Raw genomic sequence first — 22,743 nt, forward strand, 5'->3', positions numbered from 1 at the left:
GGACTTCAAGTGATGCAGCAAATAATGAAATAATATTGCTGATGCAGTAGGCAAAACCATGGAAAGTTCCTCAGCTCCTCCTAAGAGGATGAGAAATGCTAACATTAGATCTGGCTCTCTCCTACCTTCACTTTCTCTTTGCTAGCCCTTACCGAATAGGAAGTAGGTCAGATAATCTGCCTCAGGGACCTACCAGCAGAGCTCTAAACTTGGCGCATGAGATCTCTGAGTAGCTACCTACTGCTGCCATGTAGCTAGAACTCCACGTAGCAGGGTGGGGAGGACAGCTGTAGCCGCAGCCCAATCACACGTGGGTGGTAACTTCAAAGACTCTGAGCTCAGCCTTATACCCACTCACATCAGATTACTAGAAGCCTCACAGCCGAACCATCCCCAGGGATGTCAGGCCTCTGACAGCTGCTCCTCTTCCCAGAAGGACCAACAGCCCCTGAACCTACTTATATGCTGGCATTGACAGATGGACTCCAGAATTTATCAGGCCAAATGATTTTATTTCCCTCCACACATCTATGTGCATGAGAGCAGTCAATGAGTTAATTACATTAGGAAACATACCAAGCTGAAGACAATCGCTTATGACTAAGGACCAGAAAGGTGCTGAAAGACAGAAGGCAGGCAAACCTCAGAGGCATCTTCGGAAATGGACAATTATGATCCATTAAGCCTAGTTGAGGAAGTGAAATTTATGAGGAGGAAACATCTGGAACTGCCTGGAATGTAAAGGAACCGGGAGGAGCCACTGTTTGGGCTTGTAGAGAGAAGCCCGGACAAATGGGATTCCATGTTAGGACAGAATTGCAAAATTAGTACACGAAAGGGACAGCATTGAGGCAGTGCATCTGGTTTTAAGTGAAGCGTTTTAATACAATGGCTCCTGGATTTGCTCTTGAAATATTAATTGAAACGGGGATGAGTGTGAGGGCTGTCACATGAATAGAAAACTGGCAGAAAGATCATAAATACTGGCTAAGCGGAGCCAAGGCAACAGAACGTGGCAATGCAACAGAAAGAAGGAAAATGCTGCCTAGTTCCCAGCCATGAATGCGATGGAGGCTTAATAAATATTAATTGATAATAATGAACTATAGTACAGGGCGGTACATTAGTGTGAGACAGGCTGCTGAAATACAGCTCATATATATACAGTTGATATAACATACACTGATAAATGAGAAGAAAGGAAATCAAAATGATTTAGCTACGTGATGCATTGTGCCTGCACGAGGAAGTATGGGTAAGAGGGTGGGGGAGGGGTGGCAAGAGGGGACAAGAGGAAAGTTAAGAGGAATAATTCAGTATCACAACAGAGCTTCCTTAAGGTCTCTGCGATTCCTCAAGTTGAAGCTAGGCACCTTGGAGTCATACTCTATTGTTTTAAGACACGGAGGTTCTCTCAATAAATTTCTGTTTCAGGGACCTCGTGGGCACCACAGACTAAATCTGGACCAATTTCACTGAGGGAGATATGAAAGCTCTCCTCCATGGGAAAGCCCATCCTGATCAATACAGTTGCGAGACCTGCAACCTCCTTTCGAAATCCCATCATTCTTGTTCTTTGCACCACTGTATACCTCCTGGCATTACTATGATTTGTATATATGTGACTAGACTTTGTAAGGCTTTGCAAAATGGAAATCATGCTTTGCATTTCTTAAAACTCACATGGATCTTCACCCTTGATATTTCACAGAGCTTTGAACTTAGTAGGTGCTCAATTCCTGTGCCGATCAATTAGAAACGTTAGAGAGGGAAGCAGGCACCTATAAGAGAGAACACCCATCTGCCTCCTGGGGTTGAGGACTCGCTTCTAAGGAGATCGATGAAAGCTCTACCTCTCGCTACGGACAAAGCACTAGAGAATCTGCCGCGGGAACAATCTTAGGCTGCCAGAGGAGGATACAGAAACCTCGGTTGCCATGGAAACTTGTATGATCTGATGATTCCCATTGTTGAAAGATGATGAGACACCAGGAGAATGACAAGCAGATCCCTGAGCCCTATGAAAACACAGAACATGCCAAGCGAATGTCTCTGCTCATTTGGACTTATTTCTTAAGATGCAGTATCATCATCTATCAATAATAGCATTCACGGAGGGCTTTCCAAACGTTGCCAGTTCCTATTTCGATTAAGTGATCTCTGAGATGCCAAGTGTGTGCAGAGCTGTGTCCGAGGCGGGCAGAGAGCACTTACGACAGCAGGTGGGTTCAGGTGATGGAACCACGTGCTTCTGAGATCCTGCTCTGTGACCAGGGTAAGGTAAGCCACTTGTGTGCAGGTTTTGTGTACCAGGCTTGCTAGACTAATGGCAGAGGAAGCCACCTAACCATTCTCAGGTCACGGATACCTTTGAAAATATGATTATAACTATGGACTCCCTCCCCAGAAAAATGTGCACATAGGTACATACATATAAAATCTAACACAATCTACTTTGGAGAATTCAAAACCCCTGAAGCCTTTCCATAAATTTGCCCCATCGAGCACTCTGGAACTCAGGTGGGTCCAGGTATCATGTCAAGAATCTCTGAGGCAAACACAAGTCTTTATACAAAAGCTAGAATCACACTCAGTAAAACAGAAAATGTTGCCATCCCAAACTTTCTCCAGGTAGTCCCACTTCCTCCATACCCAGTATCTCCTGCCAACGTGTACTTAGCTCATGAACTCACTCACTGGTAAGTTCACTCACGCATTCATTTTTTGCACTGTTTTCCGTGGGTCAGACTTTAGAGACCCAAATGTGAGTATGATATGGCTCATGCCCTCTAGGAGCCTACAGTTTAGCTCAGTCACGGCTCATTTTGCTTCCCAGGGAATACTGGGCCACATCTAGGGACAGTTTTCGTTGTCACAGTGGTCGAGGAGTGCTACTGGTACCTGGTGGATAGAAGTCAGGGACGCTGCTGAAAATCCTACAATGCCCAGAACACGTCCAACCCTACAACAGATAGAAATACAGGGTCGAGGGGAGCCTGGGTGGCTCCGTTGGTTAAGGAACTGCTTTTGGCTCAGGTCATGATCCTGGAGTCCTGAAACTGAGTCCCGCATTGGGCTCCCTGCTCAGCAGGGAGTCTGCCTCTCCCCTCTCATGCGTGCGCTCTCTCTCTTTCTCACTCTCTCTCTCTTTCTCAAATAAATAAATAAATAAAACCTTTAAAACAATTTTTAAAAAGAAATAAAAAAAGAAATACAGGGTCCAGAATATTAGACAGATTGAGAGACCCTGACTTAAGGTGGACAGGTATGAGACAAAGCATTGAATGCAGGGATGAAGACCGGAGGTAAATAATACGGCAGCTCAGGAAGGGGCATTTTACCAAGAATTTTGGAATGTACAGTTATGGTGACAGACGGCCTTATTGTCATTGATGACAGAAGGGAGGTGAAGGGAAGAGGAGTCATACGGGGTGAGCCGTCACCATAATGAAGGCAGACATTCCTTTGTGCGACACCAGAGGAGGGGCAGCGTTTTCAAGCGGTGAGCAGTCTACTGCACACAAGTTTCATAGCTTTGAGGAAATTCTTCAACTTGGTAAGCTTTCTATTTGTAAAAAAGGAATAATTAAAGTTCCCATCTGAAAGAGTCATCCTGAGTACTGAATGGCAACTTCTATCTCAAGTGCTGACCAGAGTGCCTGGCACGTAGCAAGCCCCAGTAACCCTTCAGCTATTCTCACCAAGGGAGGGAGCCACCCGGGGCTGCACCTAATGCTTGGCTCCAGTGGCTTACACGTCAGACTTTACCATCATCCTTGTATGGGGACCATGCCGATCTTCTCTCTTGGTATCATTTCAACTTTTAGTATTTGCTGCCAAAGCAAGCATCAAGATAGACAGATAGATAGCTATAAAATTTTTATTTATTTATTTATTTATTTATTTATTTATTTATAAGTAATCTCTACCCCCAACATGGGGCTCAAACTCACAACCCTGAGAATCACGTCTACTGACTGAGCCAGCCTGGCGCTCCACTGGACTTTACCTGTCCCCACTGCCCACATAGTCTATGTCCACTGCTTGGGTTTATTCTATTTCTGTTCTTTCATCCTGCCTTCCATTCAGACCATTTCAGCAGCAATTCTGCTCATATCTCCAGCCTTCCTCTCGGTACTGGCGGGTTCTGATCTGTTCCTGCTCATCTGGGGCCCCTTTAAGACCCTCTGTAACCAGGGATTTGGGGCTGTACCTACCCGGTCCAGCCTCTCTGTGTTCTCCCAGCCCAACCACCCCAAATCTATCCAGAGCCCCCAGAGATCTGTGCTGCTGCCGGGAGCTGGGCCAGACATTCCTCCAGTGTGTTCTTGACCTGTCACGATGGGCTCAGCTACGCTGTTGCACAGATTCACTGGGTACATTTTCATTTAAGCATCTGGTACTTTTCTCCCTTCATGGTCACCTGCTGCCAAAGAAGAGCTGTGAGATTCAGCACAACACTTTGGAAAGGTAGCCAACCCAGGCCAAAGCTGGTCTGTTCCCCACCTGCTGCTTTTTTCCAAAAATGGGCCGTGGGTGGAGCCTCAGACACCACACCTTCCCACTGACCTGGCTCCAGTGCCTGGTCTCTGTTCTTCTCAGGACTCCCAGGAGGCAGCTGGGATAATAGCCCTCTTGAGGGGATGAAGCAGCTGGGGAATAAAACCGCCCTCTTACTCACTGACTTTTCTCTACTTGAAAAATCTCAAACAGTCTTGGTATCAGAGCACAAAGGTCTCCTGGTCAGAGGCACTGAGTCAACCATATTTCATGCCTGCTTCCGTTAGTAGAAGGGAACAAGGGTAGCTAGGATTTGAGTCACTGGAAACCTCTAGCAACCTAGTGGCCTGTGTTCTGTACAGCATTGCTGTGGTGAGAGTAGCCCAATCCCAGCACCGAGAGAGTCAAGAAAGCTAGAGGTGAGCCTGAAGCATTACAAAAATGCAGATTTCGGGGGGCAATATTCATAGGCTGCACTGAGCCACACCAACAATATCCCTATTTTTCCATTTAGAAAAGTTCCCAATGAGTTCTGAGCTTTCTAAAATACTTGCTTTAATTCATTTGCTTTGATTCTTTGCTCAAATCCATGCCCTTGAGTGCATACATCTTCGCGTGATGTCCTCAACTTGCTCCTTTGCCTGCCCTCGCACACTGTGCATCCTGAGGGTAAACACAAGTTGCCATTCAGAAAGTCAGCACCCAGGAAAAGTGAACTAGACCTTCAAGTTTCCCATTTCTCTACCACATGCAGCTATCCTTTAGAATCTAGCCCACCACCTCTGTAAATTAGGTTTTATTGAAACAAGCACATCCATTTATTCATATCATATACTATCTGTGGCTGCTCTTGGGTTCTCACAGCTGAGCTGAGGAGCTGTGATGGGCCAGCTGGCCTGGGAAGCCCAAAACTTTCACTATTTGACTTTTCACAGAGTTTGCTGAAACTCTGCTTTAGGATTCCTCTGGTCTCTCAGCAGGGGTGAAATCACTGAAGACAAAGCAGTAGAGATTTACATTTGTGAATCTGTCAGGGTTCTGTCCCTTTGTAAATACAATTATAACTGTAAGTATAAATACGGAGAGACTTATTATAAGGAATGGAGTCATGATTATAGAGGCTGAGTAGCCCCATGACATACTGTCTGCAAGCTGGTGGCCCAGGAAGCCCAGTGATAGAGCTCCAGTCCAAACCCAAAGTCCTGAGAACCAGGGGAGCCAATACTGTAAGTCCCAGTCCCAGTCCAAAGTCCTGAAAACAAGGAGTGCCAGTATCCAAGGACAGAAGATGTCTCAGCTCAGGCAGAGAGCAGGTTTGCACTTTCTTTGCCTTTCTGACCTATTCAGGTCTTTAGTCAGGTGACGCCCACCTACAGTGGGGAGGGCGAAATTCTTTAGGGGATCTACTGATGCAGGTGCTAATCTCTTCTGGAAACTTCACAGACACACCCAGAAGTAGTATTTTGCCAGGTATCTGGGCACCCTTGAGCTCTGTTAAGTTGACACATAAAATTAACCATCACAATTTGATATAGGGAAGACAGTTCTCTGGGGAAGAAAAGTAATACAGCAATGAAATGTGTTGTTAGCATGCCTTTCAGTCAATGCCACACCAATTACTTCCTCTGTATTATATCAACTTTCTTGCTGATTAGGTCAGTTTCCACAAATAAACTATGATCTTGTATCAGTCAGGGGGCTCTGCGGGAAACCGATGGCACAGGCAAATCATCTAAACTGAGAAGATTTGGGGAAAAGAACCATAGGATAAAGTGTGGGAAGACTAAAGCCGACCAACCTGAGATGGGCTGTCAACATCCAACAGTCATTACTACCAAGAAGCCTGGTGGAACATGAGGAAAGGGAAGGTGCCAGAACACAGAGAGAACTGTGGTTTTGTGAGAGAGGGTTGCCCAGCAGAAACTGTGACCGTAGGCAGAGCAGTGCAGTCCCTGTGGCCCAGGACCAGGCCAGAAGAGAATAGGAGAGCCATCACCTTGACCTCTCTTCTTGACCTCTGATCTGTTAGGTCCCTCCATTAGCCAAACCCAACTAGATGCCAAAAGACATAGGGTCCTACTGAAAAGTTCTGTGTGGTATATCCTCCAGGGGTACATAGGCAGGTGGACAAGGAAGGGATGGCTCTGGAGGGAAAAGTGGAGCCTATCCAGAACATCCCGTAGTGACTACAACGTCTTAAATGTAAAGCAGCTTTTCTAGTGATGTTTACTGTTTGGTTTAAATGTGTGCCTATGGAAGGCCTAATCCCTCTCATAGTTTGGATACAAACTATCGAGAGGCTGAAAGGTGAATTGAGGGACTTGGTATGGGGTCTTTCCTGTTCTCACAAGTTTATCAAACTGCCAGCTGTCAGAGCTGAGGATCTAGTGTGGCCAACGTTTTGTGCTCCTTCTGGAAGGGGAAATAAAGGAATGGGGTACTGCGAAAGAATCGGTCGTTCGTTAAAGAAACTTCCTCCAGTCCCTGTCCAAAAGCAAAAAGTAATTTTTCCTCACATTAAAAGGGAATTTGTCCTATTAGAATGTGAGATGGTTAAAGAGAGAGAGAGAAAGAGAAAATTCCCTCCTCAGCCCTCTCATCAGCTAAATGCTATCAGAGCCACAAGTATCATATAACTCTACAGTCAGCCTGGGAGTGATTCTTGCAAATAAAAAAGCACAGTGTGAAATGCTGACTTTTTCTGATCAAAAAGCATCCTGGGGTGGGCAGAACAGCTTTGGTTCAAGAAGAGGCCTCGATTTCTGGGGTGATTTTTATTGTTATCAGAGAGAAGACTGTACTTGCCGTGAACGTGTGGCTCCTTGGCACCCTCCTACTGGTGAAGGCAAACTTGTAGTCACTTGTCTTTCTCTCGGGTACTTACCCCCCACATTGAAACATATTTTTCATTTCAGTTTCACTTACCTGTCACTTTCTTTTTAAAAAGGGTGATTTATCAAGTAAAAAAAAATAAATAAATAAAATAACATCAAAGAACACTTCAATGCTACGGGGGTGCCCACACACACACATACATACACACAAACACACACACTCAACCCCCTCTGTGTCCTGTCCTGAAGGCAAAATTGTGACTAAAAACCACAAGAAACTCTCCCCCAATGGGGAGCTTTTTTCAGCATCTTGACTGTGAGTTCCTTTATTCTGTGGTTCCACTAGCCTACAAATTTAAAAGCTGTTGCAAGGGAGCTATAATTTCTACTCAACACTTCATGATTTGATTATGTAAAATAAAAAGTGTAATGAAGTTAATAGTACCGTATTCTTACTGTACATTATGAGGAATTTTTTTTCCCTGCAGAATGTGAAAGTGGAAATTACCTCTGGACCTTCTAATTCTCAAAAATGTGGGTTATAATGATTACTGTGGTAGAATTTCAAGACGTAAGATTTAGTATATTTCTCTTTCCTCTATTCGGTTTTCCAAAGGGGCGTCTTCTCTTACTGGGATTTTATGTACTAAAATGTAAGGAACTGAAGTGAGGGGTAAGAGCCCTGCATCCTATGGAACTTGTGGAACCTTGAGAAAAACACTGAACCTCACTGGTTAATAACTTCTGCCAAGTGAGGAGACTGGATAACCTAGCCCTATCCTAGCATTCTAGAATCTTTAAAAACAACATTAAAATAAATAAATAAATAAAATTTAAAAATTTAAAAAACAACATAAAGTGGAATAAAGTAAACATGCCTTGAGAAAGAAGTACCGCATATGATGCCAGGTGTTTCTTTCCCCTTGTGTTGTCCGGGAGGCCTTTTCCAGAATTATCACCTTGTGTTTCTCTCCCAGTTATTTGTGTGAATGCAGCAGGGAGCCAAAGAGGAGGCTGATGTCTTTGTTTCAAGTCCTTTAACAGGCCAGTCAGCTTTGACCTCATCCTTGTCTACCTCTCTTCCTGAAGGCCACAAGAGAATTCACTCAAGGGACTCTCAGTGGGGATCACTCTCAAAACACCGGCTCAAAATGAGTACCTTTGCTGTCACTGCCTCAGCATCTTTTATGAAGAAAGAACATAACTCTAAAAGAGAAGGCTAATTTATAGTGATGTGGCCTTAGCTGTGTAATATGGAGTGTCATTTAAGACCTCCCATCCCTCAGGCCACCTACTCATAGAGACAACAGTCTTTCAGGATCTTCCCAATTATACCCATGCAGCCGTAACACTTAATCTACCTCCAGGAAGCACGGAAGATACTTCAGTAGTGTAAAAGCTCTCCGTAAGCATCATTTGGGGACATTGAATAGCATGAAGTTTCTCAGGTTGTGCCAAGCAACGGTTTCTGACTTTCCCTGTTCTCTCATGCTGAAGTCAGAAAACGGATCTGCAGGCCCCACAAGACTCACGTGCCAAAGGGGAACCCAAGCTCGGTTTTGGGTTTTCAGCGTATATTGCTGCTACCACAGGCTTTGATTATGCTCTCAGTCGGGCCTGTCCCCGAGCAAAACTTAAATAAGGACAATGGTTTCATCAAGGCTCTTTCCTCTTTCTCTGATTTTCAGATGTCCAATTCACTGCCTCTCCACTCCCCGCCCCAGCCCAGCCCTGCATCCCAGCTCTCCATGCCCTGTATCTTATTGTTTACCAATTCCCTCAACAAAATTTTGCTCGGTGGCTTGACCTTTGGGAAAGATCCAAGACCTTTTATTAATGAGTGCTCCCACGAAAGACAACAGCTTAGCTTGCTTGCACTGATAGCATCTTTGCCTATACTCTGGCGTGGAAGGCAGAATCCAGGACTTTAGGGGCTAATCAGGGAGGATATACGGGGGTGAAGGGAACATTTCCTGTAGGGCTCCCGGGTGGCTCACTGAGTTAGGGATCTGACTCTTGATTTCGGCTTTGGTTGTGATCTCAGGGCTGTGGAATCAAGCCCCACATCAGGCTCTGTGCTTAGCTCGGAGTCTACTTATCCCTCTTCCTCTCTTCCTCCCCTCACCCACGTGAGCTCTCTCTCTCTCATAAAAAAAAAAAAAAAAAAAAGCCTTTTTAAAAGAAAACCTTTTCTGTGCTGCTCATATTATAACATATGAGCATCTCTGTCCTCTGTTGAGGTATATGACGGACCCTATTAACAGGTTAGGTAAAAAGTGGTGGGGTTTTTTTGGCAAAGGAGAGGCTTAGAAATTGTCTTTTTATCCTGTTTCCCCAGAAACTATCTTCAGGGAATAGATGTATAAATACACACACACACACACACACACACACACACGCTATTTCACATTCGACCGGAGATAGAAAGACCTAAGGGATGAGAAGAGGGCAGGCACATCCTTTGGGAGGAGAATCTAAAATGCTATAAAAGTTCTTAGCCTCTGAAGGTAGGCTGGTCAGTGCACAGCCCACACAGACACAGAAATTGAATCTAAAAACAAGAGAGGCACTAGACACAAAAGTTCAACGTAATCCTTTTCTCTGTTCCCGGAAACTCACATCCAGGAACACTTTGTGACCCTAAGCCTCAGCTGTTATGGGGTAACTAACTTGTCTCTACACTGGCAGAACCAGACCTATAGCAGCATGGTGGGAAAAACGCAACTGACAAATCCAGTCAACAAATATTTGATTGGATACCTATTCTGACCCAGACTCCCAGCCATATGCTGGGAGCACACAAACGAATAAAGCACATCCTCCCGCGACAAGCAAAAGAAGGAGCTGAGCTAAATCTTCATTTCAGTCAATGAGCAAAAGAGAAAGAGGTGACTCCCTTGATTTCTTGCTCTGTTCATATGCATTAGGGAAGAGACGAGGGGATGCACACATCGGAGCTCAGAGAGCAGCCAACGTTCTGGAATCAGTGACTTAGTCTCTTTCTTGGACTAACCAGATTCTCACGCAGAGAAGCAAACACAACCAGGTTGTTAGGAATGACACTCATCAGCATTCACACTCTTAAAAAGAAAGCTTATCAACAATTGAACTGTGGTACGTACCTAGGGTCTCAGGGATGCTTCACTCTTCAATATTAGAAGCTCTGATCCTTATTCAACTTATCCCCCAGATGAAGATAAATGGGGGATGGAACAACTATATATAGGCTTGGCATTGAATGTCAGCTTTACAGTAGTGTTTTTGTATAGGTTAAAGTCTACTTCAGCTGGAATTAATGTAATTACATATAATGTTGACAGATTATGACATTTGCCTATTAAGTACACTATACAAACATTCCAATAATTTGCTGGCTTTTGACTTTGTAAAAAATAAATGAAAGCAAATCCCAGGGGATATGGCTAATGGGGTAACTGGAATAGAGGTTTCAAAAGCGCAGAGTTCAGGAAATAACAGTCAAAGAATAATGCATTTTAAGCCAAAACATATAGAGTGGTAAATGAATATTTAGTACTTACCACAAGACTGCTGTCTAGAGACAACCTTTTTCCAAAGTCCCTTTTCTCAAGCTGTCTCTTTCCCTCCATGGGTGAAGTTATTTATTTTCCTTTGTGATTTATAAGAATTCCCCTTCTGTTTCCAGGGTCACTGTAAAAAGTGAGCATGTGTTTTACCATCCGAGTGAAAAGTGTTGAGACCCTTGTTTTTAGCTAACTAGAAACAAGTGTGGCAGCCAAAATATCCAGACCCGAACCATAAGTGCAAAACAGGGCTCTCTCAACTCAAAAGACCTCTCCGGGTTGCGAATGTCAGAGTCATCTTTACAGAGGCCCCTGTGTTTTTATAGGTCTTGCTAATGGAGTTGGGGAATGGGTTTGCAGGTTGAATCAGCAGACTGTGGAAAAAAGCAAACAGTCTGTTTCATGCCACGCTTGCTCCACACTCGTCCTCCCTCTACCAGCCAGAATCGTTCTGTTACTGTGCACATAGATGCTGTCTGCAAATTCCATGAGCTCAGACTGACAAAACCAGGCTCCACAACCAAGAGTGGCTGAGCCCAAGGCACGAGGAGAGGAAACGGAAACCTGAACATCACTGCCAATATTTCATTGGAAAATAGGTAAGTTAAACAGATGTGGGGGACGTATAAGATACATGCCCTCTAGGACAGGTGGATTCCACAAATGGTGGAGGCCATGTCATCATCAATGAGTATTTGAACACCCATGGCATTTTATCAGATCAGATATAGTTAATCCCTGTACTCCACTGTGGTGGTTAGCTCTAGAATGACTACGTGTCTTGGTTAGTAGGAATATATTGTGTGTGTCAAGCACTAGCTTCTAGTCTTCATGAAGATATAAATGGCCTGAAGTAAAAGAAACAGGTTCTAGTCCATACTTTCCCACCCGTTTTCCAAGTAACCTTGGACAAGTCATTCAGCTTCTCTGAAACTCACCTTTCTAACCTGCAAAAAACATGTAGATGTACAATGATTTAAAGACAATAAACTACAACTTACATGTCAGTTATAATTATGCACAGATTACATTAAAAACCAGTTAACCTTAAATACTAAGCTAACCTAATCTAATACATCTTTGATGATTCAGGAGGCACCTGGAGGTAGAGAAGTGCCTCATAATCCACACAAAACACATAGCCATTGTCCTGCTATCAAAGTAAAGTTGAACTTAATAACACACTCTACCAATCAGCTTTTGATAAAATTGAAAAGAAATATGACTCCAAATCTAATAGGGATATAGCAGAATCTGACCTCACAGCCCCCTGCATATGGCTTCCTGCTCCTTGTTCCCCCCACCAGGAGGAGGGCAGGGACAGTGATACCCCAGACAGGCCCAAATGATGGTCAGTGGTAGGAAACCGATGAACTCCCTTCCCAGCCCTAGGCTCTCTCCTTCATCTGCCACTTCTTGCTTTTAGGAACACCAATTTCAATTCATTACTCATCCACTCAGAATCTCCTGGGAGTCCATCCTGAATTCAGGATATAAAACCAAATTTTTCAACATTATGCTCAATGTCTATTTCCCACCAAGTAGCCTTTTCCAGTCCCTGAATGTGTGAGGCATCTTCCTGAAACCACGCTTGGATCACACCCCTCATCTCCATCAGGTCTAATTCTCTCTTCTCCAGGGCCTGGCGCAGGTCCTACCTCCTTCACAGGAGCTTCCTGGTCACACCACTGGCCGAAGACTTCTTTCTCTCCCATGTTTCATGGGAGTCCTTAGGGACTTAATTATTAACCACTATCATCACCTTGCACAGCTTAAATACAGGAAGTTCTTATTTGCTGGTTGTTACAATCTAGGAGTTAAAAACAAACTCTTGGCAGCATTTTCCAGAACAAAGCTAGTTGCATGCTATTAGTATCAGCCAAACTACTAGTTCCATGAAATTTGTTGTAAGGGCTTGCCTTTCCTATTTTCAGCTGTTCCCACCCACTTTGCTGCCCCCGCCTCATCTCAGGAGATACACACATTGTGTGCATACTGTGTGCCCTCACTTCGAGCTCAGAATATTCTCTGTAATGATGGCTCCAGCTAGAGGGACGACTCAGGCCCTGAGATTTCTCCCTCCATCAAAAACATACCCCACTCATTTTCTCATTGTCTTTTCTTGTTAATATATTCCTCTCCTTCCTAAGTCACATCCCAAAGATCCCTGGCATTTGACAGGTCTCAATAGATGATCCTTTGGCATGTAGCATGTATTTATTAAGTACCTAATATATGAAGGACTCAGTACTTAGGTGTTAGTAACATAGCCATGTATAAGGGAGACTAGATTCCTGTCTTCATGGAACTTCATGGAAGATGTAGGAAATAACTAAGCAAACAAACATTCCAAACCATGGGAGGTATCTGCTTATGAAGGAAATAATCTTCAGGAGGTGGTATTAAGGAGTGTCAAGCATGTAGAAAGGGAGAACCCTTTAGACAGAATGGTAAAAATAGAAGCCAGTCATAAAAATATGGGTAAAGGGGCGCCTGGGTGGCTCAGTGTGTTAAGCCGCTGCCTTCGGCTCAGGTCATGATCTCACGGTCCTGGGATCGAGTCCTGCGTCAGGCTCTCTGCTCAGCAGGGAGCCTGCTTCCCTTCTTCTCTCTCTGCCTGCCTCTCTGCCTACTTGTGATCTCTCTCTGTCAAATAAATAAATAAATAAATAATAATAATAATAATAATAATAAAATATGGGTAAAAAGCATTCCAGATAAAGGGACCAATCTTTCTGCTGGGAAAAAGCCAGAAAGAAGTTTGTGTGCCCCCCAGAAGAGGGAACCAGTTTTTTAGGAACAAAGAAGCTGGGAAAACAATGTGTGAGAAAAGTTCTCAGCCATAAGCAGCAATTACATCACACAAGTGTCTTGTAGGACAAGGTAACTTGTTTGTTCTGAGCATAACACTTAATCTTAAGGTTTGGTTACTCTTACTAGCTGAAAACATTAAACAATTTAATCTCTATAGGTTTCAACTGATGCATCTACAAAATGGCATTAATAATAGGTCCTGCTTCATAGTGGGGTTATTGTGATGATTAATGAGACGATCCTTTTTTTTAAGATTTTATTTATTTACCAGAGAGAGAGAGAGAGAGTACACACAAGCAGGCAGAGAGGGTCGCAGAGGCAGTGAGAGAAGCAGGCTCCCTGCCGAGCAAGGAGCCCGACAATCCCAGGACCCTGGGATTATGACCTGAGCTGAAGTTAGTAGCTTAACCAACTGAGCCACCCTGGTGTCCCTGAGATGATCCATTTAAAGAACTTTCCCACTACCTGGCACATAGTAGGTAAGCTTTAAATATCAGATATATTTATCATCCTTTCTGGTAAGTATGATTAAACTCTTTCATAAGCAATGCTAGTGAGGCGATTTTATGCGCCATAATAGGCTGATGAGACCGTCATTTTGGGAAAGAGGGATCTTTTCAAAAGTTTTCAAACAGCCTAGTTTGCTATGTGGAAGGCTGACTGAATGGTTTAATCCAGTCAGTTTCTTTTCATGCTTTTCATACTTTATAGTGCCAGTTATATAGGCAGAGATTGACCTTCAAAACATCAGCAACTGATAAGACACAGGGATTGGCCAATCAGAAGGACATGGTCAATGGCAACAAGTAGCACCGCTGAAGCCATGTGTCCTGGCCAGTTACCACCCTAAATGTATGTACTACCCCATCCCAAGAACTGGAAAAATCATGAATTATACCATAAAGCAATCATGGAAAGGATCAAAGTAAAGATATCCAAAAGGATCAATGCAAGACCACACAATATCATGCAAGAAACAAAATGGCAACCAAGATGTGTCGATATGAAAAGGGGAGGAGTCCACAAAGGAAAAGTCAGAAAGGCTGACAGATTCCACTTCCAACATTGTCAAGTGAAGAGTGCCCACATTTACACATACCCAGAAAGGATTGCAAGTCTAGAAGGGACATGAGCATGCCAGATCCCAGACACTTTGGTATTTCACTGGTCATTTATACCATCAAACAAAAGCCCCTGATTAAGAGACCACCGCCATAAATCAATCTTCCAATTTTATTTGATTCCCAAGTCATTTCACTTATAGAGGAAGACTGTATTGACCAGCAAATATAAGGAGGCAATCTTTTGAAAAGTTGTACTTTTTAGTACAAATTTGCAATTCAGTATCTGACTCTTTACATTCGTCATTTATGTATTTGCTTAGTATATTACTCAGCTTGTGCTGCCATAACAGAATATCACAGACTTGGCGGCTTCAACAATAAACATGGATTTTTCTTACAGTTCTGGAAACTGGAAATTCAAGATCAAGGTGGCAACAGTGTTGGTTTCCGGTGAGACGTCTCTCCTTTGCTTTCATTTGGCCACCTTCTGTGTCCTCACATGACCTTTTCCTTTGCACACATACTTCTGGTGCCTCTTTCTTTTCTTCTCTTGTTCTTATATGGGCATCAATCCTATTGAATGAGGCCCCCACTCTTAAGACTTCATTTAACCTTAATCACCTCCACCTAAAAGGCCCTAACTCCAAATATAGTCCTTTTGGGGCTAGGGCTCCAACATGAATTTTTAGGGGATATGTTGCCATCTATATGAATTAATTTCAGTCAGAATTCAAAGTCTGATCACAGCTCCAGGTACTAATAATAAGTTAAACTAATAAGTTTTCTAACTAACTGTAAGTTTCTAAGTCTAAAACCTGACAGAAAACTCTAGATGTCAATGGCTACTTCCAGACCCTATCCCCTTCTGCTGGTTAATTCGCTGTTGGATTTCATGCCATCACTTCCTCCCACCCATCCCTACCTTCCCTTGTTACACTGTTCTCTTTATTGTAGGTCTAGATGTACAAACATTATCAAGATTTCTCAGTCAGTTGGCCAACTTGGGTTCTGCCAATAGGAGGCAGTGAGAGATGAGAAGGTAACAGCAAGGGAAAAGCCCTTCTAGCTGCAGAGCAGCAGCATCAACAGCAGGTGACTGTATGATCTAGTAACTTCTGATTCCTCCATCAAGCACAGTATAAAAACAGGAAGTAGCAGCTTCCAAGACTTTGAGTACCGCCCACTTAGGCCTTTTGCTCCTCCTGCTTTTCCAACAGTTTCATTAAAAAATTCCTTGCATTAATTCTCTCTCAGCTTGAATATCTAGAGTGGTTTCTCTTTCCCAGGCTTGACAATAATAGATTCACACCCCATAGAGATATCCCTGGACAGGCCGCCATCCTTCCGTGGGCAACTCCTGGTTTCCTTTCTGTGAGCCTTCTGGGCAATAGTGTTGAATTAGAAATCCTACCAGACATGAAGTTCTTGGAGAACAGGGACAATATCTTAAGTTCTCCTATGTAGTATAATGCCTATGCATAGCAACAGGATAGACACTCAATGAGCACTTGTTCACGTGAATAAATGAATAAATGAATGTTTACAGCCATCTTTGTGAACACATAAAAAGCCAGTGACAATATAATATGGCTAAAGCAAAGAACTTCTCTACACATTTATAAACCTGAAATTACTTTATTAGTCAAAAACACAGACATACTCAGGCCTCAAAGAAAACATTTTATCTTGATTTTAAAACTATTACCAACTTAAAAATTGTGCTTAGGACATGCCTTAACTTACAAAGGACCATAACTGAGTCCTGTTCACGCCTTCTCTACGGCTTCTAACAACTCTATGTCGTAAAGAACACACATCTGCCTCCACGTGATGGGTAGGAAGCCTCTCCCACTCTTGCAAGGGGAGGAAAATGGTCAAAGGGTTGAAGGAAGACAGGACATGAAGCATCTTTTTTTGACTGATGGACCGTCTCCCCCTCCTCTCATGTACATCTCTCTCTAACTGATGAAAATACCATTTCTTGGTATCTGTAGGATCTGTGTGGACCTTCATAAACTCTCTTTAATTTTCCTCACAGATAGTAATGGCTTTTCAAGGGTAAGCAGACCCTTTAATATTCCTAAAGACATCAGTGATTTCTTTATCCTGCCAGGCTTTATTAACAGACTTTATTAACAGACTGCATAATTTTCAAGGGACTATACCTAAATAACACCATTAAATAAACCTCAAAGGTGTATTTCCTCACAAGCATGTAGCCACACACATGCAGACACACTTACTCACACTCTCACATACACTCACATATATCCTGAGAACTTCTCTCCACAGCAATTCCTGCATCTCTGATTCCCCCACTCCCCACCTCTGCTCTGAAATGTTAATGGTAGTGCCTGAAGAAATGGAGAAAAAAGGTAGAACCAAAGGCATTAGAAGATTGAGCTCTCAGCCCTCTTTGCCACGGAAACTTGAGGATGTTCCCTAACTTCTGTGAGTTTACGTTTGCCAATCTGTTCACCAGGCTCCTGTGAGGCTGCAATGAGACAATGTATGAGTCAAGATACTTTTTTTAGTCAGCTTTGTGAAGCAATGAGCTATGCAAACTAGGATTGTTTGCAGCCTCAAACACAACCAGAGAACAGAAATCGGGTCAAACTCATTGACACCACCCCTGGCAGTACCTAGCATCCTATGTGGTATAAATCCTACAAAAAATGATTTCAAAATTGAACGTGCCAAAGACGGAAGAAGAGGGCAGCAAGGCTCTTGTCCCCGACGAGGTAGTTCATAGATCTCCACCCTGGTTGTCCTAGAATCACCTGGAGACCTTATAAAACGGACCAATGCCCACAGGCCCTCCCAGAGCCCTGGAATCTCTAGAGACAGGGCCCCCTGGCACCAGAGCCAGGCGATAGCAGCCTGGGTCAGTAACCACTGGTTGAAGCAGATGGCAAACTTTGCCATCTACTGGAGTCCCTGGGGAGTCACGGAGCTCAAATCAATCAATTGGCGTAGACGTTAAGCTCCCCAAAAGGCTCCAACATGCAGCGCCAGCTTGAAAGGGTGAAGATATGTCCCCTTTCCTGGTCTCTTTCCCTTCCTCAAGGGCCCAGGAACACATAGAGGCTGACAGACACAACTGTCTTTCTTTAGGCACCACAACTAATCCGAAAACGCTAACCTCGAAGAAGAATATCAGATACAAACAATTTGGATCACCATCTCCCTCTGAATGCTTGTTCTGTCCAGCCCACTAATCATCCTGCTTAAACTGGCCTTTGACTTCGTGCAAAAACTAATGTTGACTAGAGAGAAACAACATATCTAGATTCCAAACTAATGCACAAACAGAATCGTAGAAACTCATTCAGAGAATGAAGGAGAGAACCTCCCTCACCAAGGACAAAAGTGGAAGAAAATCTGGAAAAGTGGAAAAATGTTCCAAGACCCACTCCTGTTCTTTTCCCCATGGTCCTCGAAGAGTATCTTGCTCTCGTTTCTACACGGAAAGAGCAGGGGGGGAAGAGAGGAAACTGTGAATCTCTTAAGATTTGCTTATCACTACCAAATAGAATGTTTGAAACTCCTGTCAGGTTTGTACTGAAGTCTTTTCATCTGGATGTATTTAAGTCCACAATAAGGAAAGATGTTGGCTTTTCTTATACTTTAAATACATACACACAGCAGCTTCTTTTTAGAAGAGTTGCTGGCTCAATAGTTTTCTGCTATCGATACATCTATTCATGAAGTTCTCACACGTGTATATAAGTGGGTGTGGGTTGCACACATGTGTCGGTGTGTATGAACATGTATGTGACTGCTTATCTGTGTGCACACACACACTCTGAACAGAAAATCACTCTCTCCACCCTGGACAGGAGAATAAAAAAAAAAAAATACCGAACAATAAGACTTACAAAAACAAAATGTCTATTCAAACCCTAACAGCACCCTGAAACTGATTTAAAAGATTGCATGCGAACAGATTTCCCAAATGCGGCCCATCCTTGCCAGATAAATTAGTAGCTGGAAACACTCTCTGCAGGGTGTAACAGCCGATTTTTACTTTGAAGTGGAGGAAAATCTTGCATGATGATGAAAATTGGTTTTAAAGAATGATTTCATGAGCTCATGTTTATAAACTTCTCACCCTAGAAGTTACTCAGGAACATAGAGCTGAGAGTGGAAATGCCAGAAAGGAACCCTAGAAATTACTGCCTCGGGGTTTCTTGACATAAATGGCTGCCACCAGCACAGGAACGAGGAGACTTCTGGGCAGGCAGAGTCTGGGAATCTCCGCTGTTGCTCAGCACGCAGCTCAGCAAACTCCAACAGGTAAAGCACTGACGCTAATCTGAATTAAGTCCCTTGGGAGTGGAGGGCAGGGTAAGCTCTTCAGACCTCGAAAGCAGCCAAAATTTAATCCATGTCCAACCCTTCCTCTTTAAATATGTTTTTGAGTGATAATTCACATACCATAAAGTTTAGCCTTTCAAAACATACAATTCAGGTCAACTCCTTTCCATTACCTGAAACTATGTATTTGCTACAGAAACTCAGAGGGTGATTTTCTCCCAGCTGGGACACAAAGAAGCTCCATCGTGGTGGCTGGAGGTTCCATCCATCCTGACTATGCCATGTCCACATCCTTCTGGGAAGCAGTATCCTGGATAGTCCTGAGTTCAAGTTCTCCAACTGAAAATTTCTGGGGCCATAAGTGATGTCTTTAAACTTGAGCAATTTGTGTAACGTTGCTTGGTCTCAGTTTTCCCATAGATAAAATTAAAATACCAAGAGCAGCAATTACATTAAGGGAATGGCTCTGAGTAGAGGGCACCTGGGTGGCTCAGTCAGTTAAGCTTCTGCTTTCAGCTCAGGTCATGATCTCAGGGTCCTGCGAGGCCTGCGAGCCCTGCATGGGGCTCCTCGCTCACAGGGAGCCTGCTTCTTCCTCTCCTCCCTGTTCATGCTCGCTCGCTCGCTCTCTCTCTCTCAAATAATAAATAAATAAATAAATAAATAAATAAATAAAATCTTTAAAAAATAAAATAAAATAATAAAAAATAAAGTACTGAGTAGATACCCAACAACTGTTAGTTATAACTCAATTGAATCTTTTTCACTCGGAATTCAATAATATTTGTCCAAAACCTATTTTGGTCCCAGACCTCATGTTCAGCCCTAAGAAAGAGAAGAAGAAGAAATAAGGATGTAAAGCACATATCCTCAACTTTTAAGGAGGGATGGAAGATTTATACGGTAAAAGGGTAAAAAAATCTGAATGAATGAATATTTCTGGCACAAAGAAGACTCACTTCTGGCAGGAATAATTTCTGCAAAACTTGCCTTCTTTGCCATTCAAGTATTTCCAGCTGATTTCCAGACAGAAACTATTGCTACATTTTTTACAGTGTATCAACCGAAAGCTAAGAGACAGAATGGCAGGGTTTTGGACCAGGATAAGCATTTCAGCTCTGGCTGCTCTTCTCCAACCATCTGTTCCTTTCCTCCCAGTTCTTCTTAGTAAAGCTGTTCCCCCTGTTTAGTTCCCTTCTCTACCTCCTCTCCATTTATCGTGTTAAGAAACATTTCTATTTCATTACATGAAATGCCCGTATGTTGCCCATGAATGAACTCCTAAGGGGAAACTCAGTATAAAAATGAAACGGATAAATAAATAACTTTTAAAAATAAATAAAGTGTGCACATAACCCCAGAGGACTGGAAGAATATTTAAATAAGTGACTAGGGAAAAGAATTTTCACACTGTGTCATCTGCTAACGCTAATGAGTTAATTAAATTAGAAAAATTCCACAGCCAGAAGCAAAAACATCCAAATACGTGGGATGCTGGGGGAATTATAGACCATGCTACTAAATGCATTCTGTTCAAGCTTTTTTTTTTTTTTTTTTTTTCCTTTCAGAAGGCTGTGGAGAGCTACACTTAAAAAACCATCCAATTTGAAGAGCACATTTTCCATCTGGGGCCAGTTGGGCAGAATGTGCTCTAAACTCTGCAAAGCCCACTGAAAGCAACATGACTTGTTAAGGAAACTGTTTATGAAAAACAATGTTTTGAAATGATCCAATGCAAGGTTTAATTGTGATGTCCCCCTACACTGCTGTATTCATTATTTTCCATTAAATGCTTTAGTATACAACTGAAAAGCCAAAGCAATCCAGGAAATGGATACAATAAAAAAAAAAGTCAGATGGCCATACGTTTTTGCTAAGACTTTACATGGTAATTAGAATATTTCCAGCTACCTGGAAGCTTTTTTCTCTTTAAGGGTTTTTTTTTCCTCTTCTTTTATGGTAATCTCCTTCCACAACCCGTATGTCCCAAACAATCCTGATGCAAGGAAAAAAATGCTCAAAGCCTAGTAAATCAAGATTGAAATAACTATTCATATGCTAAAACCAATGGAAAGAACTCATAATAAACCATAAAATGTAGAATATGACATTAAAGGTGTCCTAAGTAATAATAGCTGTCAAGATGTAATGTATGAAAAAGTCTCAAAGATGTTTATCTTGTTTCTGTTCAATGTTTAATTGAATTGAGAGTGCTGTTCACTTGTGGGGAAGCGGGCTGAAATGCCTTGCAGAAGTAAAACAGTTGATGAGCACTCCCTTACACTGATGGCTCGAGATAGCGAGGTTAAGGGTGTGTGTGCGTGCGTGTGCATGCACACACGCGATGTGTATGTATGACACATACACCCATGCACATATGCCTATGTAAGCGTATATGGCCATACTTCCCTTCTTGTGCTTCCCCCTTCTTGTCCCTTCTTGTCTCCCAGATTATGAACAGTGATAATCAAAACTTCTAATTATTGAGGATTTTTCTTTCCTTGGAATGAATTGTTTCCTTTTATTTGGGCTTTGAAGGCTCAGGAATAAAAGAAGTTCTATAGATAGCTGGATAAATCAGTGCTTCTCAGATTCAAGAATAGGGATATCTGGTGGAGTCATTTAAATGCAGATTCTGATTAAGTCCTCAGTACAGGTCTACTGTAAAGTCTGAGATTCTGCATGTCTAATAAGCTGATGCTTCTGGTCTGTGAATCCCACTTTGATACTAAAAATGATCTGAAATGTAAAAGGCATAACTTATCTGCATCCACTTAAGAGTGAAATTCTATGAATTCTCTCAGAAAATTATGATCTAGCTAAAAGCCTTGGCTCTGTTCTGGACATAATCTAAGACACTTCATGGACCACATCAGCCACATAGCTTAGGTCTTGCATGATAATTTTTATGTTGACCTCTATTCAGGACATTTGGAGTCCCAGAACCCAAGGTTTAAAGGGTTTCTGCCAAGCCCCTCTTCAACCCCCACCAACACAGTCATTACCTCTAAAATAATCCTAACACATCGTAGCCCCATCTCTGCTTCCCTCTTCCACTGACAGAAGATCCTACTGCCTTTTTTAGAAACCCATCTCACATTTGGGGATCGTGAAGTTAGAAAGTTTTACTCTGCTTCCTGAATTTTCATCCACTTGGCCATAGCTCTGATCCCTGGAAGAAATATAAGTTTTCTCTTATTCAAACACAATATGCCCAGTTTCTTCAACACTTTCTCCTGTGAGAAACTTTCCACAGCCCTTGGCTTCCTTGTCACTGTCTCTGGAACCTCCTAGAACTTGATGAAATCTCTAAGTTAGTAATATCTTTCACTCAGATTCCTTTAAAAAACTATACCATAATACATGCATCAACCCTCTTTGTAAGGGATACAAGCAGTAAAAAAAATGCACATACACTGTAATGTGAAAACTGTAGCCTTTCACTCCTCTCCCCAGAGATAATGATTTGTAATAGTTTTCCCACTTGTTTACCTGCAGAAATATACAAATATTGATTTTTTTCTTTCTACATAAATGGGATCAACATCTATCTCTCTGTGACTTTCCACCTAATATATTCAATATAGAAGGGCCTGATTCATATTTTACAGTTTTATGTTGTTCTGTAGAATGAATGAACAATAAATTGTTTATTAACTTTATGAGCAGAAA

General features: G+C 42.6%; 1 protein-coding gene across 2 annotated transcripts in view; it reads right to left on the bottom strand.

The window, feature by feature from the left end:
- The window catches only part of NCKAP5 (NCK associated protein 5), an 891,925-nt gene that overhangs the window by 836,400 nt on the left and 32,782 nt on the right, over positions 1-22,743 (bottom strand). For both annotated transcript variants that reach the window (XM_059166689.1, XM_059166691.1), the window contains exon 2: positions 10,874-11,003. In XM_059166689.1, the coding sequence (XP_059022672.1) occupies positions 10,874-10,942 (69 nt within the window). In that variant the 5' untranslated portion in view covers positions 10,943-11,003. The remainder of the gene's footprint in view (positions 1-10,873; positions 11,004-22,743) is intronic.

Source organism: Mustela lutreola, chromosome 3 (assembly GCF_030435805.1).
Source record: "Mustela lutreola isolate mMusLut2 chromosome 3, mMusLut2.pri, whole genome shotgun sequence".
Taxonomy (NCBI): domain Eukaryota; kingdom Metazoa; phylum Chordata; class Mammalia; order Carnivora; family Mustelidae; genus Mustela; species Mustela lutreola.